The sequence below is a fragment of the Platalea leucorodia genome (genome assembly GCF_965183815.1).
Source record: "Platalea leucorodia genome assembly, chromosome: 4".
In the NCBI taxonomy this organism is placed as follows: Eukaryota; Metazoa; Chordata; class Aves; order Pelecaniformes; family Threskiornithidae; genus Platalea; species Platalea leucorodia.
Genome location: NC_138826.1, coordinates 59,673,122 through 59,691,101, shown reverse-complemented (window position 1 = coordinate 59,691,101; position 17,980 = coordinate 59,673,122). Strand labels below are relative to the sequence as shown.

Below are 17,980 nucleotides of genomic sequence, written 5' to 3'. Positions count from 1 at the left end.
AACTAGCTGTTCTCATGCAAAACGTCCATGTGAATTACTGAATCAGGATGAGGTGGTTGGGCGTGCTCCTCCTCTTTCATATCACCAGAGCAGCACACTCAGAGGGGAGACAGACTGTACCTCTGTTGCTGTGGTCATGCCAGTGGGGATCTCCCATGTCTTTCTTTACAGAGTCCCCAAGGTCTGACAATTCCAGGGATCCAAAAATCTTCTACACATTATACCACAAAAAAAACCCCAAACCATCAGTGCCAGCTACAGGGCAACTGGAGCTCCAGGAAGGGTCAGAGCACACATGCCCCCTGCTCAGCAAGGAGACTCAGGGCAAAGGCTGAAGGTGCACAACCGGAACAAGCACAGGATGCTCTTAGGTGCAAACGAAAGGGGAAAAGCAGTTGACAGCCGCATGGGATTCTGCTGCAGACCATCAGGTAGGAAGAAGAGAAGGAGTCTCAAGTGAGCTATTCCTAGAACAGAGATCAACTGTGTGCAGATTAGCAGAGAGAATAGCTAGTGTGAGCGTCCATTAGGGAGGCATAGGGTTACGATGCTGCGGGAGATGCTGTCAGAATGAGGTTCAGATCACAGATATGCAAACCTTGTAGTTACAAAAGCAGCTTATTCCAGGCTGTTGTAATCTACAACATGTTTTGTTTAGACAATTATTAAATTAACGCTTAATGAAGGTCGGCCACCATTTCATCAAACTACTTAAGACATCTATTCATGTAGCTTACTTCAGACCTCATAATACTGAGATACTGAGAAATTAGATCTTGTATCAGAACCAGCAATCTCCTAATTACAGGAGTAGATGATATTTTCAACAGGGAAAATGAGATCATCAGTGTCATAGAAATAGAGATTAAAAAGACAGATTTAGAAAACAACTGAACAAGAGGTAATCCCTGATTTTTAGGTCCTTTTGTGGCTGGCTGCAGCTGTGGCAAATGATCTGACAGCATTCACATCAAGCTCTGAGCATAATTCCCTGCCCTGACTGAAGTCTCAGAAGCGTGAAAGAAGGGGAGACGAGGAACAAGATGTCCACAGAACAGATGTCTGAAGAGATGCGGGCTAGAGCTGTGGTCGGTGAATGAGGCACGGAGCTACATATTCTCCTGTATAACTTTGGTCACATTGCCAGGAGTAACAGGCATGATCTAATTAATTCAGGGTCATAGTCTTTTTTACTCTCGTTTGCTCATTGTCATTTATTTTTCAGTTATAGCCTGGCAGAGTTACTAGTGAAGCAATATAACATCAGCATAGCTCAGTGATGCGCTGGCACGCATGCTGATTATATACACATCTGGCCAGATGACTGAGCAGCCCCCCTCTGTCTCCTCCTGCCCCATTCTTATGCAGACCTGCCTCCAGAGTGGCCTACAGAATTACTGAAAATTCAAACTTAGTGGAAAGTGCCTCATGGGTAGAAAATTAGCAGTAGAGAAGGAAACAGAAAACCAGCGAAGAAGAAACGAGAGATGGCATTAAGCAAAATGTCATAAACTGGTAAACAGGAAATCCTGAGCTTTGCATATCCTGAAAAATATGCTGCAGAATCCAGGTCCATAAAAATGCGAGTGGAATCAAGAAAAGATTTATAAATGTTCAGAGAAGGAGCAAGAAAGGGAGTAAAAAGAGTATGTCGCCAGATGATAAAAACCAGAGGGAAATGGTCAGGCAGAGATGCTTTATAGCCTCCATACTTCATCATCAAAAGGACAATATTGTAATGGCAGGCTACCCACTAAAGTGATAAGAAACAAAGAAAAGAATGAATGAATTACAGGCAGGGTCACAAAGTGGTAGGGTTAAAGAAAAAGTTAATTGAAAGCATTTGAATAATCTGTGCTCAGCAGGAAGGGAAAGAATTGCAGAAGGTGTTGCTGAACTGCTTGCCTCATGGGATGAGACCTGACTGGGACTGTATGAGATCCCAAAGGACGAAGAGGGAATCAACAGAAAACATGTGTTACAAGAAGGGAGGAAACTAGATAGGTGAATTGTCCTTAAATATCTAGCATGTCGCTAGAAAAATTAGTAACACAGTCCTCTTGTGAGTGCACAAATTAAATTCTTCCGCACACAGGTGGGGCATAAGAGGCCACAAACTCCTTTGATTACTCACGTCAGCAGATGGGTTCTTTCTTTTCATGACACCAGTTTGCTCAAGTTACACAAAATTTTACCTCTCACTGAAATCCCATTTGTTACCAGTTTTCTCCATTTTTTCACCTATAGCCATTTTGGAGTGACCTACTCATAATTAACCTCAAAATTTATGTCATTTCTGAGTTCAGCAGTGAGTCAAGGCACCATTAAACTAGCTTGGTGTCAGGAGGAGACATCATTCCCAGGTGGCCTCAGAGAACAGAACTTGGGGTTTCTTTTCCTCCACAGGGTCAGAAAAACATCAGCTTTCAAAAGACCTACTTACTCTGAGCAGGTCCTGAGAAAGGAGGACCCATAAAAGTCACAGATTTTGTACTATCTAAGCCTAAAAGATTCATGTGTAACAAATATATGAATATATATATGAGACTCTCTTAGGATTAGGGGGGGTGTGTTTGCATATGTATGTGTATGTATATATAAATGTATGTACACACATATAGTTGGCATGTCTATAAAAATATATAAACATCTTTCCAATTCACGTACATTGGAAAGGACAGTCAGAGGCTCAAATACCGAACAGGAGGCTGAATACTGGCTGGAAAGGAATACCGCAGAGGCAGATCAGCTGGCTTTGAATTAACTATATGACAGTGTCTGAGGAAATGTAGCTGTTGTCTTACGTTGTGTTAAGAGGACTGTGGTGTGTAAAACAAGAAAGGTAATTATTCTGCTCTGCTTAGCACTTGATAGCTCTCAGCTGCAGCACTTACATACTGTTGGGAGGATGGTGTTTCAGGGCAGGCAGGCAGCCTGCCTGGAAGCGGCCGTGAGCAGAGCAGCAGCCAGAACAAAGGGGTATAAATCCTACAGGAAAAGGGCGAGAAGACAAGACGTGCCAAGCTTGTTGAAACAAAGAAGAGAAGATAGCAGTAAGATAGACTAAAACTTGATAACCAAGAAAGGAGCTCAAAAGAGAGCACTTGACGCCTGAGAATTTTGAAGCACTTTATAAATGTATGCTTAAGACCATGGTTTCCCTAGGACACATATTTTATCGAAACCACTTGGTGTGTGGCTAAATTGAAACAGAGAGTTTAAGTGGTTTATTGAGCATGGCAGAGAGGGGCAGGGGAGGCTCTGGCTAACAGTTCTGAAGCTGTTCTGCAAATTGCATCACAGATTAAAATATGCCCTGTTTACCCCAGAACATAATGGAGGAAAACAAAGACGGTGAGAGATCGTGCTCTTCTTCAGCCCCTCTCTGCTACTCATACCTCATTCAGTAGGTCTCTACTGGGCTATTAATTCTACGAGCAATTGGACTGAGGAAAATTACCAGGGAAATTTTGCAGTCACTTTCATTACAGATATTATTACTGGTTGTCTATTGTAATCAGCAAAGCCTGTTTCATCAGTGTGATGTAGCAATTTTCATTTTCATTGTCTTGCGTATGCTCCTGTGAACAATAACAGGACAGTCTGTGAGGAACGGCTACGATTACAAGCTGAGAATGTGAATTTTGTCTGACAGGAAGGGGGTGGCCAATTCCACCGAAGTTCCCCCTTCTCCTGCCTGCATGACTGCAGCAGCATAGATTTGTTTCAGGGCACACTAATGGAAACCCTTTTCCTCCCCTGTTACTGATACGGATCTAAGAAGCTCTAAGAGAAGATTTCAGAGAGTCCTTAAAGCATAAGAGCACTTGGCAAGTAGTACCCTTTTGTCTTAAGCTGTGGTACTTGCAGAGCCTGGGATCCTCCAGCTGGTGATATCAAGGCACTCTCTACATGAGCCCTTACCAGGGAAGCTACAGTTTGAGGAAGGCTGCTGCAGGACAACAGGCCTGTTTCTACACTTGCACGTCTATGTACGTGCAGCCTCTGGTGCTGCTGCGTGTGCACTGAGACACAATCTCTGTCTCTTCTGAATGTCACCCGGCAGACAGAAATCGTGGGATGAAGCTGCAGAGTGACTTGCAGGAGGTCCTGCAGGCCTCCTGCTGCATGTGCAGCTGTCCCACAGCTGGCTGCAAACAAGGCTCCCAGCTGATGGCTTCAGTGACCTTGGACTGAGGTCCCATTTTGCTAAAGAGGAGGCAATCATGGTCCATGCTCCAGTGAATGATGCTGCAAGAAAGCTGCAACCAGTGTTACTGGGTGGGAAAGGAAAGCTGGGAGGGAGAGGTATATAGGCCTGTTTCACACCTTTCTTTTTGACAATGAATTTACTGTTTCTGAACTCCTGTTTCATGGACAGCAGCTTCCAAGATGCAGAGAAGTGTGACACCAGCAGTCACTGAGACAACAGCCACCTTTCCTCATCTGCAGATGCTCAAAGGAAAGATGCTCAAATGCCCCAGTCAGTTGCCCTCTCCCCAGATCTGAGGTGATAACGAAAGGCATGAGGGAAGCAGCACCTCACCTTGTGAGTGAATAACGTCAGAAGTTTTTTCACTGCTGGGTGCTGTACTGTCTAAGAGCAATCTCAGAGCTGTTTTGAGCTCCTTAACCAAGGGAGAATCAGCAAGGATCAAGATAAGTGATGATTACTTAAACTGCTGACTGCATTTTTGATGCCAAATAGAGAGGGAAAATATTTTCTCTACTCGCCAAAGAGTTTCTTCTCTATTACTGCAGTTGAGTTACATTAGTCTACTGGGCTGCATGGACATCACTCTCTGGATGTATTTTTGGTCCAGCTGTGTTAGCGGAGGACAGTTTTTTCTGTCTCAGCTGTTCCACCATGTACCTTCTATTTCCCATGGGCATGCCTGGCTTAAAGTATGCAGGGTTTTATAAATGTCCTGCCTCCTGGAGGCTCAAGGATTGCCTAGTCTAATGGGTGAGCCATGCCTGCCAGAAAGGAGGTGCGAGGTCTCCTCATTAGTGGAACCAGACCAGTTTTGGTGTCTGTGCCTGGCATGACTGGCTGCTATTTCAGCTGGGGTAAGCAGACTTTCTTTAGGGTTATGCTCCATTATTCTCCACTGAGACCTTCAAAGCTGTGCTTGTTGAGAGAGTCTGCAGTTGTATTGCATTGGGCTTCTTTAACCTGTTGTCACTGTGCATAACCAGTGCTACATTAGATATTAAGAAATCATTTTTCCTCTGGTAGAAAAATTGTATAAATATTTGGATTTATACAACACAGGCCTATATAGGCTCTGGATCTTTGGTTTTAAAGATAAAGTTAATTTTGTCATGAAGTGCAAGGATACATGTCGATAAATCTATCAGGCATCTAGTCCGTGTAATTGTTCTAGGTTTATATCATTACTGCTTTCCTGGTTCTTTTCAGGAACTACCTTCCTCCAAAGATGCTGAACCATTACTAGGAGTGCTGCCAGCCTATTACTGCAATGCCAAGGCTGCACCACACTCTTCTCAGGTTGCCATTAACACCATTATGCTTCTATTACCACTGACAAGTCAGCTCAGCTACCACCATTCCTGGGTTCAACTCTGATCATGCTTGCACTGGCATGAATTAGGAACCGCATTACCATAGCGGACAAACTTAAACTTTCAGTTTGTAAAATAAGAAAGAGTAGAAAATCCTTCCCAGGGTGTCAATACCTCTAGCACACTACCTTTAACATCAATGCCATCATTACGGCCACTAGCATCGTGCCACGTACGTATTTTCGTCAGCACCAAAGGCACTGGCATCTTTAAGCCAACCCCACTATAGACAGTGCCATGAGGAGGTAGGGGTGTTCAGCTGGTTCTTGGTCCTTTTTTTGTTAACATTCCTTAAGAAACAGAGTTAAGTCATATGTTTACCTCCAGGCTACTGAAGTCCCAATTGTTCATATAAGGCAATGAATCATTTATGATTCTTATCACAGGACATGATCAGACTGACTGATTAATTCGCCAGTACCTATGATTTCTTCCCCAAGCACTGATATTCAGCAAAGTGACATTGAAATAAATCTGAAGCCTGAGAATAATCTTTCACATCTTCATCATCATCTACTTATCAAGGCTCACTAATAACATTACTTATGACCAGAATTGTTGCCCTCAGCTGATCAGTTAGATTTTATTGCCACCATCTATAACCAAGGTGCCTGGGCAATGCCCAGTTGTGGGGCTCGTTAAGGAAACACTCATGAGGCCACAGCCTTTCCAGCTCCTAATTCCTCCTAGGCAGGGATCAGCAGCCCCAGGGCATCATGCACAAACCAACACCTCCCTCCCCAAAGCCAGGTCACCCCGGCACACTGCTTGTTGCAAATTTGGGGCCCGTGACATCAGCTCGTACCACCTCCCCCCTGCAGCACCGTGAGGGATCTGCTAAGTCATTAGATGTAGAGGGGAAAGTAAGGGTGGGCAGTGACACTTGTGCCCGACACAAGCATCGGCTCTGACTCTCTTACCTCCCTCAGGATTTTGAAGGACTCTGTCAAAGCCTTGTTCACAGTCCCCACTCCTTTTGCCTGCAGTTCATCCACCAGCTGCTTGAAGTGCTGGCAAGAAGAGAGGGGAAAAAGGCAGCAATGAGTTGCAGGCAGGGTGCTCCCTTTGACCAGAGGAGGAAAGGGTGACCTAGAAAAGTCTGTGCCTTTGGGCTCCTGATCCTTCACCACTGCTGGCAGGTCAGTGCAGTACCGCGATGGATGGAGCTGGGAAAGTCAAGGGGCTGCTCCATTGGAAGTGCCATCATGTTGCACCTTTGCCCACGCTGCCACGGCAGGACTGCATTTCTCAGCCTGTGGGCTGTGAACCATTGGCAGTCCATGAAACACCATGCAAGGGACAAAACTATTAGAAATCAGACTTTGCCTTATCCACCCCTTCAGGAAAAAAAAACATTCCTGTGCATGCAAGAGCAACAGGATTGGGAAAAAGAAAAAAAAAATGACTGCTTATCTACTACTTAAGAGACACTGATCTGGTTGTAAATGAAACCCTCAGACAGTGCTCTCCACATAGTGTCCAAAAGGCTTGGGGATCCTTTGGGAAACTGCAGGAGTCATCACCCTCTGGAGTCATGCTCTGTGACCCAGGGCTAAGCTGGGAAAGAAATTTGGAGAGAATTCTGGTTGTTGAAGACATGGAGGGATGTGCTACCTCTGTGGTATTAATATAGAGAGAAAAAGGAAGAAGAAAACCCAGTAAGAAGAGCTAAAAATACAAGTCAGCCCAGAAGGCAGTGGAGCAGCCAGACACAGGCTGACCACCTCGGGGCTCCTGAGCCTTCCTGGATCAGGGCAGCAAAGCCCCTCATCAGAGGAAGCTTGCTGGCAGTCCACCCTGGCGAAGGATCAGGCCAGGCTGAGAACACATTCACCAGGGAAGGGCTGGTTTTTCTCCTTTCTGAGGGCTGAGGTTGTGGGGTTTCAAAGATGGAGAACCTTTGACCTCTGTGCGCTGTTTTTCCACAGCGGTCTGGCCCAGGTCCCCTCGTGCTCTGGCAGCGGTGGTGCCGAGTCTGTTGTGACACAGGGAAGCTGGTTGCTGCTGTTCAGCTAGCCAGCTGACCCCGTCTTACAGCCGCTTCGTGTAAGCAAAGGTGACCCACGGAGCCAGCACACACCACTGAACTGGTGCTTGTTTCTGAAATGCAAACCCACATGCTTCTGGGAGACGGTTGTTTCTTGCCCCTGGAGTTTCATGCCACAGTACCTTAACCCCATATACTTCTTACATTAAGAGAGCTACCTGAATAACATCGATAGGAGCCTGGTACTCACCTCTCTGTTATCTCTGTCTGCTTGGACCAGGATACCCTTAAAACAGGGTTCGATAAAATGAACATAATCATTGTACTGCAAAGAGAAAATGAAAAGAAAGGGGTTGTAATGGGAGAAAATTCACAAAACAGATTCATGTCCTAGGTGGATGTTCAGAAAACAGTATGGAGCATTATGCCATTTTATACATATTTCCCTTAAGAATTGCTTGTAGTGATCATGGCAAATTATAATTTTGATAAATCTCATATTTATTTGTTTAAATAATGTGTTAATTATGGTGTTCTGCTGAGTCCTATCTGGGCATATCTACACATACAAAGTTACTTTTTTTTCCACTCGCACTGTAGAGATTTTCTCCACAGTCTATTAGCTTGTGCCCCTGGCCTTGCTTCTAGCACTATTTGCATGTTTTTGACTTCTGAAGACTTTGTGAGTCCCCAGTCACCAGCTGAACCTTGCAAGTGGTTTTGTAGCCTGATGTCTGATGCCTCTGGCACACAGCTGAATGATAACTATCAAGTTACCACACATCCACCGAACTGTGATAATTAGTGGGGTGTATGCTTCTAGCCTGATACATATGTGAGGTAAAACATGTCAGTGTAAACCTTTTCCTGCAAGGTTCAGAAGAGCATAATTCCTAAGAGCATGGCTAAGAGGCCACGGATGCTCAGCTGATCAAGAGGTGCTTAGGTCAGGCTATAATGTGTCTGAGCCAGTAGGTTCTTGGTGTGAGTACAGTAAAGGAATATGTATTATATGCTCTCTCTGGGATGGTTTTTAAAGAACAGATGGTATTTCAAACTCCTTAATGATTTCCCTCCATTTTTCTGCTGACACTATTCACTCTTCCACCTATCCAGCCATATAAAGACAGAGCTGTCACCACTGGAGTTTCTAACTATCTTATACAATAAGAAGCTATCAACAAAAAGTAGACTTTATATCTTAGTGACTGTGCCCTGGCAAACTTTTATAGAAAGGAGCCTGGGGAAAGAGATGGTGCTTGAATTAGCTTTGAAAATTAGGAGGTAAGTAGCCATTTGCCTTTAACCTGGCACCAACCCCTCCAGTCTTGGCGTGGATCATGGAAAAGTTTAGCTTTCTGTGATGAGTGGTGCTGGTTCTGTGTGGGTAACCGGCCCATCCTCATCCTGGCCAGAGCTTAAAAAAGGAGAGAGTAACACCAAGGCAACCTGACCAAACTCCATGCAGGCCTGTGCAGATTGACTCTGAACTGGATTGCAGCCTTGCAGGATGCTGGTGCACAAAAAGGCATATGGTGGTAATTTTCTAGCCTGGAAACATTATCCTGAGGATTATACTGCTACTGGACCCAAACACAGGATTACGCTATACTATGCTAGGTGAATTTATGAACTCAGGTCCCTGTTAGCTCAGGTGTCTCTCTACAGCACTTTTTTATCATCTGTTGCAGTCACATTGCTAAGTAAGCAAAAGGATAGACCCGACATCCTCCATAGGGGGGTGAGATGACTTAGCTGACCACATGAAGCTGACTTCCTAAGGGTAATTGGTTTTAATCCCCCATCCAACATAGGTGCTAAGTGTTGTTGTTACGCCACTGTAATGCCTGTAGTTTGCTAAGGGGACCAAAGGGTTGGTACGAGGCACAAGGAAGACAACTCAGCACTGAAAATAGGACATACTTACTGCAATGATGTTGACAAAGTCATTTTCTCCCAGAGTATCTAAAATGGTGATGATGGTGTGTTTGGCAATGGTCATCCGCAGGCCCTTCATGCTCCCACTGACATCCACAATGATGACAATGTCCTTGGGAGAGGTGGCCGCTTGGATGTACCTTTATAAAAAGAATACAAGGAAGCAGGGTGAGCGTACAGGGAGGAGGAACGCTGCGTATGCTGCTGTCACACGATGCTAGCCGCAGCATAACGTGCACCACAAGCGCAGCTATCCAGCAGGGTCAGGCTGGGAATCCGATGGGTCCCTTCCTACCAACCTGCCTCTCCCACCGGCCCCAGCATCTCACTTCCCACATTGGCAAGTGCTGGGCCTACTGCAGATGTATGTCCAGATTCACCTGAGAGCGACAATTGCCAAAGCCTCCTTTAGCAATGCTGAGTAGACCGAGTAACTGCCCTGCGTTTCTGGAGTCTGAACAGCCCCATCCCGCCAGTCACAGAATTATAAGGAGGATGGGACAGAGGAAGGATACACTGGTGGTGATTTCCATGTGGCATGTGTTAGATGCCATATGGAAAGCTGGCGCTGGCAGGTGGTAGGGGTTCCTAACCTGATATTGCTTCCGTTTATGTACCCTCATCTCTCACACGAGCAGTATGGGGCGGTATCTGCTGATCAGCAACTCACCAAGGTGTCACCTTGGAAAAGAGGCAGAGAGAGGAAAACTGAAAGGTGCTTTGGCCAAGTCTCTCCAAAACTCTTACCAGCCACGATTCCTGCAGTCGAAGGAGATGACTCCATTCTCATCTGGTAACCACTTTATTCCTGAAGGAAGCAGCAAAAGGAGCAATCAACACACACAGCCAGGCAGGCATCTGCTCCCTGCTCCCCAGGCACCCACACTTCTGCTGTCACTGCTGAGACCCGGCTACGCCGCGGGGGCATGCAAGTCTGGCCAGCAACAGCAGCAGCCGTTCTGCAGAAACACAAGCAGAGCTGCACGGTCTTTGGCAGTTCTCAGTAAACTGCTTATTAAATTTCTATTAAAAAATGTACCTAGGCATGGTCTGTTCGAATTTGGGGAGCAATTGCACTTACTTTGAACTTTCTGCCACTTTGATGCAGTTCTCAACAACATCTTTTTCTCCCCAAGGGTGGTTGAGAGCATAAAAAAGCAGCAGCAGTGACAGGGACGTGTCCTAGATTTCCTGCTAAAGGCTCTGTTCACAGTCATCTCTGCTTTCCCCTTCCACAACACGTGACAGGTCACAGAACAAGGGCATGCAGCCATCTGACGAAGGGGCCACCAGGCCAAGCTACAGCTGCGGAGGATCTCGTGGGTTCCTCCAAGCACGGGGCCTCCCTCTTGCACCGTGACCTTACGTGCCGCTTGCAGCTGGCGAGTGGATAACAAGTCAGGCCGACCAGCTGCATCTGCCACGTGTGGCCTCAGAGGTGGAGAGAAGCTGTGGCCGCCACTAAAAACCACAGGGGAGCACGAGGCAGGGAGCCCTCCTGCAGCCTCTGTACCCTGCCTGTGAGATTTGCAGGTCCTTCCATGGTGTTTTGTGAGCTTTTGGAGGGCAGCCTGCTCGAGGCACACCCCTGCAAGCAGACTCCTCTGGGACTGCAAGGGTAACATGCCTGGGGAGCTGGTCCACGTGGGAAAAAGGGGTTTATGCCTGCCGTGGACACTATTCCTTCAGCCTAAGCAGCAGCAGCCCATGCACTGAGTATTTTGCTCACTGTACCCTGCCCTTCATGGGCCCACACTGACCCCAACCTTCCCAGATTGGGCTCTTCCACGGCATGGACCCTGTCCTGCAAGACTATTGCATTGCGCTGACAGAGCGAAGCTGATCTCTGCTCTTTTACCTGGGTAGAGCCTGAAGAATCCAGTGGAGCTGCCAAAGTACTGCCAGGTCAGTGTGGGATCCCTTTCAAAGTTATCCACAAAAATAGGATTCAAGGCTTCTGACATGTAAACACCATTCAGGATGTCAGGGTCTGTGGGGGAAAGAATAGAAATATGGGGAAAAAAAGTGTGCAAAAGAGGGGAGGGCACCCACCACCCCCAGTGGAGGAGAGGGATGGGAAAAAAGGCAGCCCCAGGAGGAATGCAGTCTTGTCCAAAGCTTTGACATTGGACAGGAATTGGATGCATCATTCAAGTAAATCCTGGAGAGAAGGTCACCGCTGGCCACCACAGGTGATCTCAGCTTGGTCATATGCTATTATCCCCATTTCTTTTTCCAGCCTTGCCTGCCCTTGGGCATTAATGTCGGGTTGGAAGAGGGCTCCGAGAGACCCAGGGAAACCAGCAGTCTGCTGAGCACAACTGGCACACCACACAGGCAGGACTCGGCTGCTGCCTAAGGGGGGATGTGTGGCTGTTGTAAGGCAACTGCCTGATGCACCACTAAGTGGAACAGCCTTTCTACAAAGAGTGTTTAAATTTATGTGAGATGTAATTACCTAAGACAGAGGAGCTCTAGGATTTACATGCCATTTCTCTCTCTCTCCTCTTTTCCCCAACAATTCTTTCTTTTCTTCTTTGCCTGCACTTTCTTTCACAAAGTCTGAGCTGTCCTCCCTTGCCCCTGATCTCATCAGAATCAATAGGAAGTTGCAGACTTGCAAGAACTCATAAGAGGCAGCATATATTTGGTGTCTGTGTTGACTCATCGCCTCAGGAGACCAAACAGAGCAGCAGCAATAGAAACAGGGAATTATAAGAAACTGGTCATTGTAGGATTAACTGTATTAATGTTGAAAGGGATGGGGCTTTGACCTACCACTTCCTGTTTAGTCACTTTACTAAAGGCAGTTTTGGTCAAAATAAGGGAAAAATTGAACTGTGACTCCCCAGTGATGAGGCCAAAGTAACTCATGCAGGAAGGGAGCCAGAAGAGCTGTGGAGGGCCAGGCTTGCAGTTTTTTTGCAAGAGAGGGAGTGAGTACTGCAAGGCACTTCTCCCAGGAGGAGCCCTGGGCATGGAAGCAGCCCTCTTCTTCCTCCTCTATCTGCTGCTCATCCTCCAGCCATAGCCAGAGCAGCTGGATGGTTTGTGTCAAGCTGTACAGGCAAGAAATCAGCTAGCTGGGCAGTGCCTCTCTGCTGTCTCTGACAGCAGCCATTTGGCCACCTCTTTCAGTGTGCTGCTGTAGGCAGCAGCGTACTTTGTGTAGCTCTGCTGTAGCTACCCACAGCCAGCTCTGCTGGTGTCTCTATTGTGAGCAAGGTTTTAGCGTCTGGGGCTGTCAGACCAGATGGAATTAATTTAAAATCATGGGAGAAATAGAACTCCCTCTATTGTCCCTCTAAATAATTTAGCAGTCGTGAGCACAGTCACCAGCGCCTGCCCCGTCTGGTCCTGAAGATTGTAAATGAGCTCCATCTAAGAAAGAAGTAATGGCACTTTTTTTTCTTGCCAAAACATATGCAAGGGGAAGAGCTGATGGGGAGGCAGGGAAGGAGCCAGTTCAGGCAGCTTTGAATGTTGGCCAAAAAGGGCACTAAACTTAGGACAATCGCAACTGGTGTCTCAGCCTGCAGATTTGGCAGTGTCCTGACCAGCCTGGAGATGGACTAGTTTCTGGTGTGTAGCTGGGGTGGTGTGAATGTACAGGAGGAGAGGACACAGTCTGGGCACATATGAGGCCATGTGAGCCTTGGTGCCTCCCTGAGCTCCTGCAGCTGCCAGAGTGCCAAAGGCTTGCTGAGAATGGAAAATAGCTCAGAACAGTCATGTCCCAGTAGCAGTTGTGAATTACCCCCAGTCCCCTATCGATATGCTCACTGGGAGTTAAGAGTGTCCTTGTGAGGTGTTAGTGCTTCATAACACAAAGGTACTTGGGGTCTAAATTCTCAGCTGAAATCAATGAGGTTCTTGACACCTGAAAACTTTGGTGGATCTGACCCTTTGTACAGAGTAACAATTGCCAATAAATTCAGATCACAGTTTGTTTCACAGCATCTTTGGTTGAGTAGATGAACCCTAGGAGAATATACTGCCTGCCTAAGATGAAGGACTGTCCATCATTAGAAGTCTTCCAAAAGCAGATTATACCAAAGCCCTGTCACAAGTGATAGACTACAGCACAGACATGACCGCACCTTGGGACAGTACCTTTCCAGCCCTGTTTTCTTTGTGTCAGTTGTTTTTTTCTATTCCCATCCTTTCTTTCAGTATTATTACTGGTAGTTTCCACAGCAACCTACTAGTAGTGAGAAAGTAGAGGCCAGTAGAGGCCATTACCTTTGTTGTAGACATTGGTGGGGAGCTGGATATCACTGTATGTTGTGTTCACCAGCAGGTTATTGAAATGCTCATTTGGCTCCAAAATGAATTCATCTCCAAGCTCCACATAATTGTCATTTTCATCCTTCTCATTAATCAGGAGAGAGTTGTAGTAATCAAACTATCGATGAAGACAATGGAAAAGACAAAGGCAACAAGAGAGTATAAGACAGACTATTACCAGCATTGCCTGAAAAAAACACTCTAAAAAAGGGACATCTGGAGAATTCGGGTTTCAAATAGGATCAAGATGAACAGCAAACAAGAGCCGTTATCAGCTGGAAAGTGTCAAGCTGCCCAAATGATGGTTTCTGCCCAGTCAGGTGCCCACATGACTGAAAGCATGGTGATAACCAGCAGCAGAAGAGCCACCTGAGGGCAAAGGGACACATCGGCAGGCTCCTGTGGTCCCTCAGAGGTATTTAAGTGACTAGCCAGAGAGGTGGAGTGTCTCACTGAGTCTGGCTCCCAGGTTTGCTACAGGGCATGTTGATGCTGACCTTACTTGCCCTGTCTCTACAGCTGTCATTTACTACAGTTAACTCCTGATGTACATCCAGCCAGGATTATCCCCTCACTCTGTCACTCCACGCAGCAGGCACTTGTCAAGCGCAAAGGATAGAGCAGAAGGTGCTCAAAGAAAACGCAGTTTTCCCCCTGTGAAGGCCACTGGGGATTTAGCCTCTACCGTCACTTTAGTATCTTCAGGACACTCTTCACCCTTGGATAACACATGTTTTTAAGATATTTTTGTTGACTTTGTCTGAGGGCAGCGGTTATTTAAGGATTTATGTTCAAACACTAACAGTACTCATGGGGTACAAATTGTGTGTGCAAATACAGTCATGTACCTCAACTCACCCGTGACCCTTACTGTGAACGCTGCTGACGTGGATACTGTGTTCAGTTTTGGGCCCCTCACTACAAGAAGGACATTGAGGTGCTGAAGTGTGTCCAAAGAAGAGCAACAAAGCTGGTGAAGGGTCTAGAGCACAAGTCTTATGAGGAGCAGCTGAGGGAGCTGGGGTTGTTCAGCCTGGAGAAGAGGAGGCTGAGGGGAGACCTTATTGCTCTCTACAACTACCTGAAAGGAGGTTGTAGCAAAGTGGGGGTCAGTCTCTTCTCCCAAGTAACAAGCAATAGGACGAAAGGAGACGGCCTCAGGTTGTGCCAGGGGAAGTTCAGATTGGATATTAGAAAAAATTTCTTCACCAAAAGGGCAGTCAAGCACTGGAACAGGCTGCCCAGGGAAGAGGTTGGGTCCCCATCCCTGGAGGTGTTTAAAAGACGTGTAGATGGGACATGGTTTAGTGGTGGACTTGGCAGTGCTAGGTTAATGGTTGGACTTGATCTTAAAGGTCTTTTCCAGCCTAAATGATTCTATGATTCTACGACCCAACTAGTATGACTGTAATATGATTCTTAAATAAAGAGGTGGGAGAGGTGAAACTGGTAGCTAGCTTGATTTCAAGAGGCGTTTTCATTCCCACCCTTGCCCAGCATGGAGAGGTGTACTTGCAGGGATAGCCTGTACTGCTAAGCACTCTGTGCTTGTATAGCGGACAGTGGACTTCCTTCATCAGAGTTTTCACTCCAGTTCCCTTTACCAGCAATAAACCCATAGCTTGACTACAACAAACAGTTATTATCAGAAAGCAAATTATCCAAATTGCTTGGACAGTACCAAACATTCACCTAACGAGAAGTCCTGACAAGTGGGTGTCTGCAGGCTAGAGAAAAGATAATGGGAGCTGTTGAGAAAGATGGTGAGAAACTCAGCTCATTGGGATTAATGGTTTGCTATGGGTATTTGTTACAGCATCCTCCTCATTGCTCATACACACTCAATTTTTAGCTCATTTTCCAGTCAAATAACCCACAAAGCACCAGCTAATTTGCACTAGTACGTCACATAATGACAATGTTGGTGTGCAGTAAATGTAATGCCAATAACATCACACAACCCAAAGTTTTCTCAAATCCTTCCCTTCCCAGAGCCAAAGGGACTAACATCCTTGGTGCTACTAGGTTTGGGATCTGCCAAGGGAGTCTCTTATTCACAGTAGTTTCTAGACAAGCTGAGTGTCCTGAAGACAAGGGAACTCCTAACCTGTCCAGGAACCTGAGGTGGCTGGGTGCTGCTAGGCCTGCCTTTTGGCTAGTCTCCCTGAGGATGCATGTCATATTTTGTCACTGACCAGGAGAAACTTACCTCCAATGAGGAGTTGTACTCATGGTTCAGATCTGCATCTTCTGCTGCTTCCACCAACCTCTAATGCAAACACACAGAAAGAAAGATGAGGGGGTGCCGTGGAAAGCCCTCCAGAAGCTCTTCCAGCTGCATCAGCCATTCACACAGTTAGTGAAAAGACACATGACTGCCTCCTTCACCACAACACAGAGTCACGGGGCTATAAACTTCCCTCTTTCCCTCCTTTTCTGCTGACCTGTCATTCTGTGCTGCAACTTTACAGCTTGGAAGGTGTATTCACAGCTATTTATTGCCAAGTATATTCACACCTACTTACTCCAGAGTCCCTACTAAACCCCTGAGCAATCTTAGATATCACAGGACATATACAAACAGAAACATGTCCATTTAGAGAAACAACAGCCAGAGATCTAATTTCATTTTCCGTGAACCCTTCCAAAAAGCCATGGGAAAGGCATTTCAGACCCAGCCTGATGTCAGTATCTCATCAAAGGAAAAGGCCTTGTGGGAGTCTCAGTCTGGTATTGTTACAGAGACAAAGACCATGACTTGATTTCATAAAGGGCTCAGCAATGCTGTGGCCATTTATAAGCTCTTACCATTTATGGAAGGCAATATAATCAACTAGTATTCTCCAATATGATGCTTCAGGGCACTAATTCTCAATTGGTACAGACTGGGAATGAATACAGCTAAATGTGTACATGTTTTCAGCGACAGTCTCAGCAAAACTACTTTTTGCTCCTTTACAAAGGATAAGGCAATCCAAACATTGGAAAAGTCTGGCTATGAATTTAATGTTATGGGCCAAAGCTCTGGGCCTAAATATGCCCACATTTCACTTTGAGATTCAAATGATGTGTTTCTGGATGACTTTTCCACATTAGACGCTTTAAACAGTAAAGGCTCTGTGGCTACAGTAATATGCTTTTCATAGTGGGTAAATATAAGGGAATATGATAGATCCTTAGATGCAACAAGAGGGGCCATAACAATTACCTGCTCTGATCTCCAACACAGCAACAGATAAAGACCTCTTGCCACCTCCTCCACGCTTCCCCATGTACACATCTTGAAATCCAAGCACCTTCCTTGCAGCTCACGTTCAGGGGCTGCAGGAAATTCCCTTGAGCCACACACACATCTGAAACAAGCTACCAGTCTTCAATGGCCCAGAGGGCATTATGCAAGGATGAACTTTATTTTCACTTGTGAGAGGCTTTTTTCTCTTTAAACAGCTATAGAATCAAGCCTCTTTTCTCCTAAAAGAGTGTTCATTCCCTCATATTTATTCCTAGACTTTGTTTTTATCTTATTTCCTACTTTGGGCTGAAGGAGAAGCCAGCATTCCCTTGTCTGAACGCCCACATCCTCCCACCAGTGTCTACTTAAAGCTCAGAGTGAGCCAGCTGCACCAGCAGGCATTTGGTTGGGCAAGGAAGTCCTCACGCAACCCCTGCGCCCACACACTCCTGCTACAGGCGGGAGGCCTGCGTCTACTGCTCTGGGGCTGACGGGAGAGGACTTCCTTCCCATAGCCCCCATGGTCATACCTCAACGGCTTCAACCTTCCTGCGGAGCATGCTTTCCATCTGCTCCGAGAACTTCTTCACCAGCTCCAAGCCATCCACCTCTTTGATCTTCAGAGTTGGCTCCACATCTTTGTACTTCTACCCAAGGGAAAGCAGAAAATCCTGCTGAGCAGGAGACTCGTAAGGAGAGGGGTGAATCTATTATTGTTAGCTGGGTATTGCCTTTGGTGGAGAAAGATGTGTTGAAAGAACTGGTCTGATTTACCACCTTCTCCCATCTTTGCCTTTCCTCCCTTTTCACCCCATAATTTGGGCATGTGCAGATCACTGTCCATAACACGAAGCATTTTGATTAAGTAAAAGGAACTGATCTAATTGTGAGCTCGTGGCTGTTGAAAACAGCAATGTACCTGAACCTGTTTATGCCTGAAAATAAGGGAG

At 46.2% G+C, this 17,980-nt stretch overlaps 1 protein-coding gene across 1 annotated transcript in view; it reads right to left on the bottom strand.

Annotated features, from left to right (window-relative positions):
* The window catches only part of CACNA2D4 (calcium voltage-gated channel auxiliary subunit alpha2delta 4), a gene marked incomplete at both ends in the record, with an annotated part of 130,502 nt that overhangs the window by 100,458 nt on the left and 12,064 nt on the right, over positions 1–17,980 (bottom strand). Inside the window, 8 exons of the mRNA XM_082310195.1 lie at positions 6,507–6,596; positions 7,824–7,898; positions 9,501–9,651; positions 10,259–10,319; positions 11,370–11,501; positions 13,754–13,916; positions 16,008–16,067; positions 17,561–17,677. Of these exons, the coding sequence (XP_082166321.1) occupies positions 6,507–6,596; positions 7,824–7,898; positions 9,501–9,651; positions 10,259–10,319; positions 11,370–11,501; positions 13,754–13,916; positions 16,008–16,067; positions 17,561–17,677 (849 nt within the window). The remainder of the gene's footprint in view (positions 1–6,506; positions 6,597–7,823; positions 7,899–9,500; positions 9,652–10,258; positions 10,320–11,369; positions 11,502–13,753; positions 13,917–16,007; positions 16,068–17,560; positions 17,678–17,980) is intronic.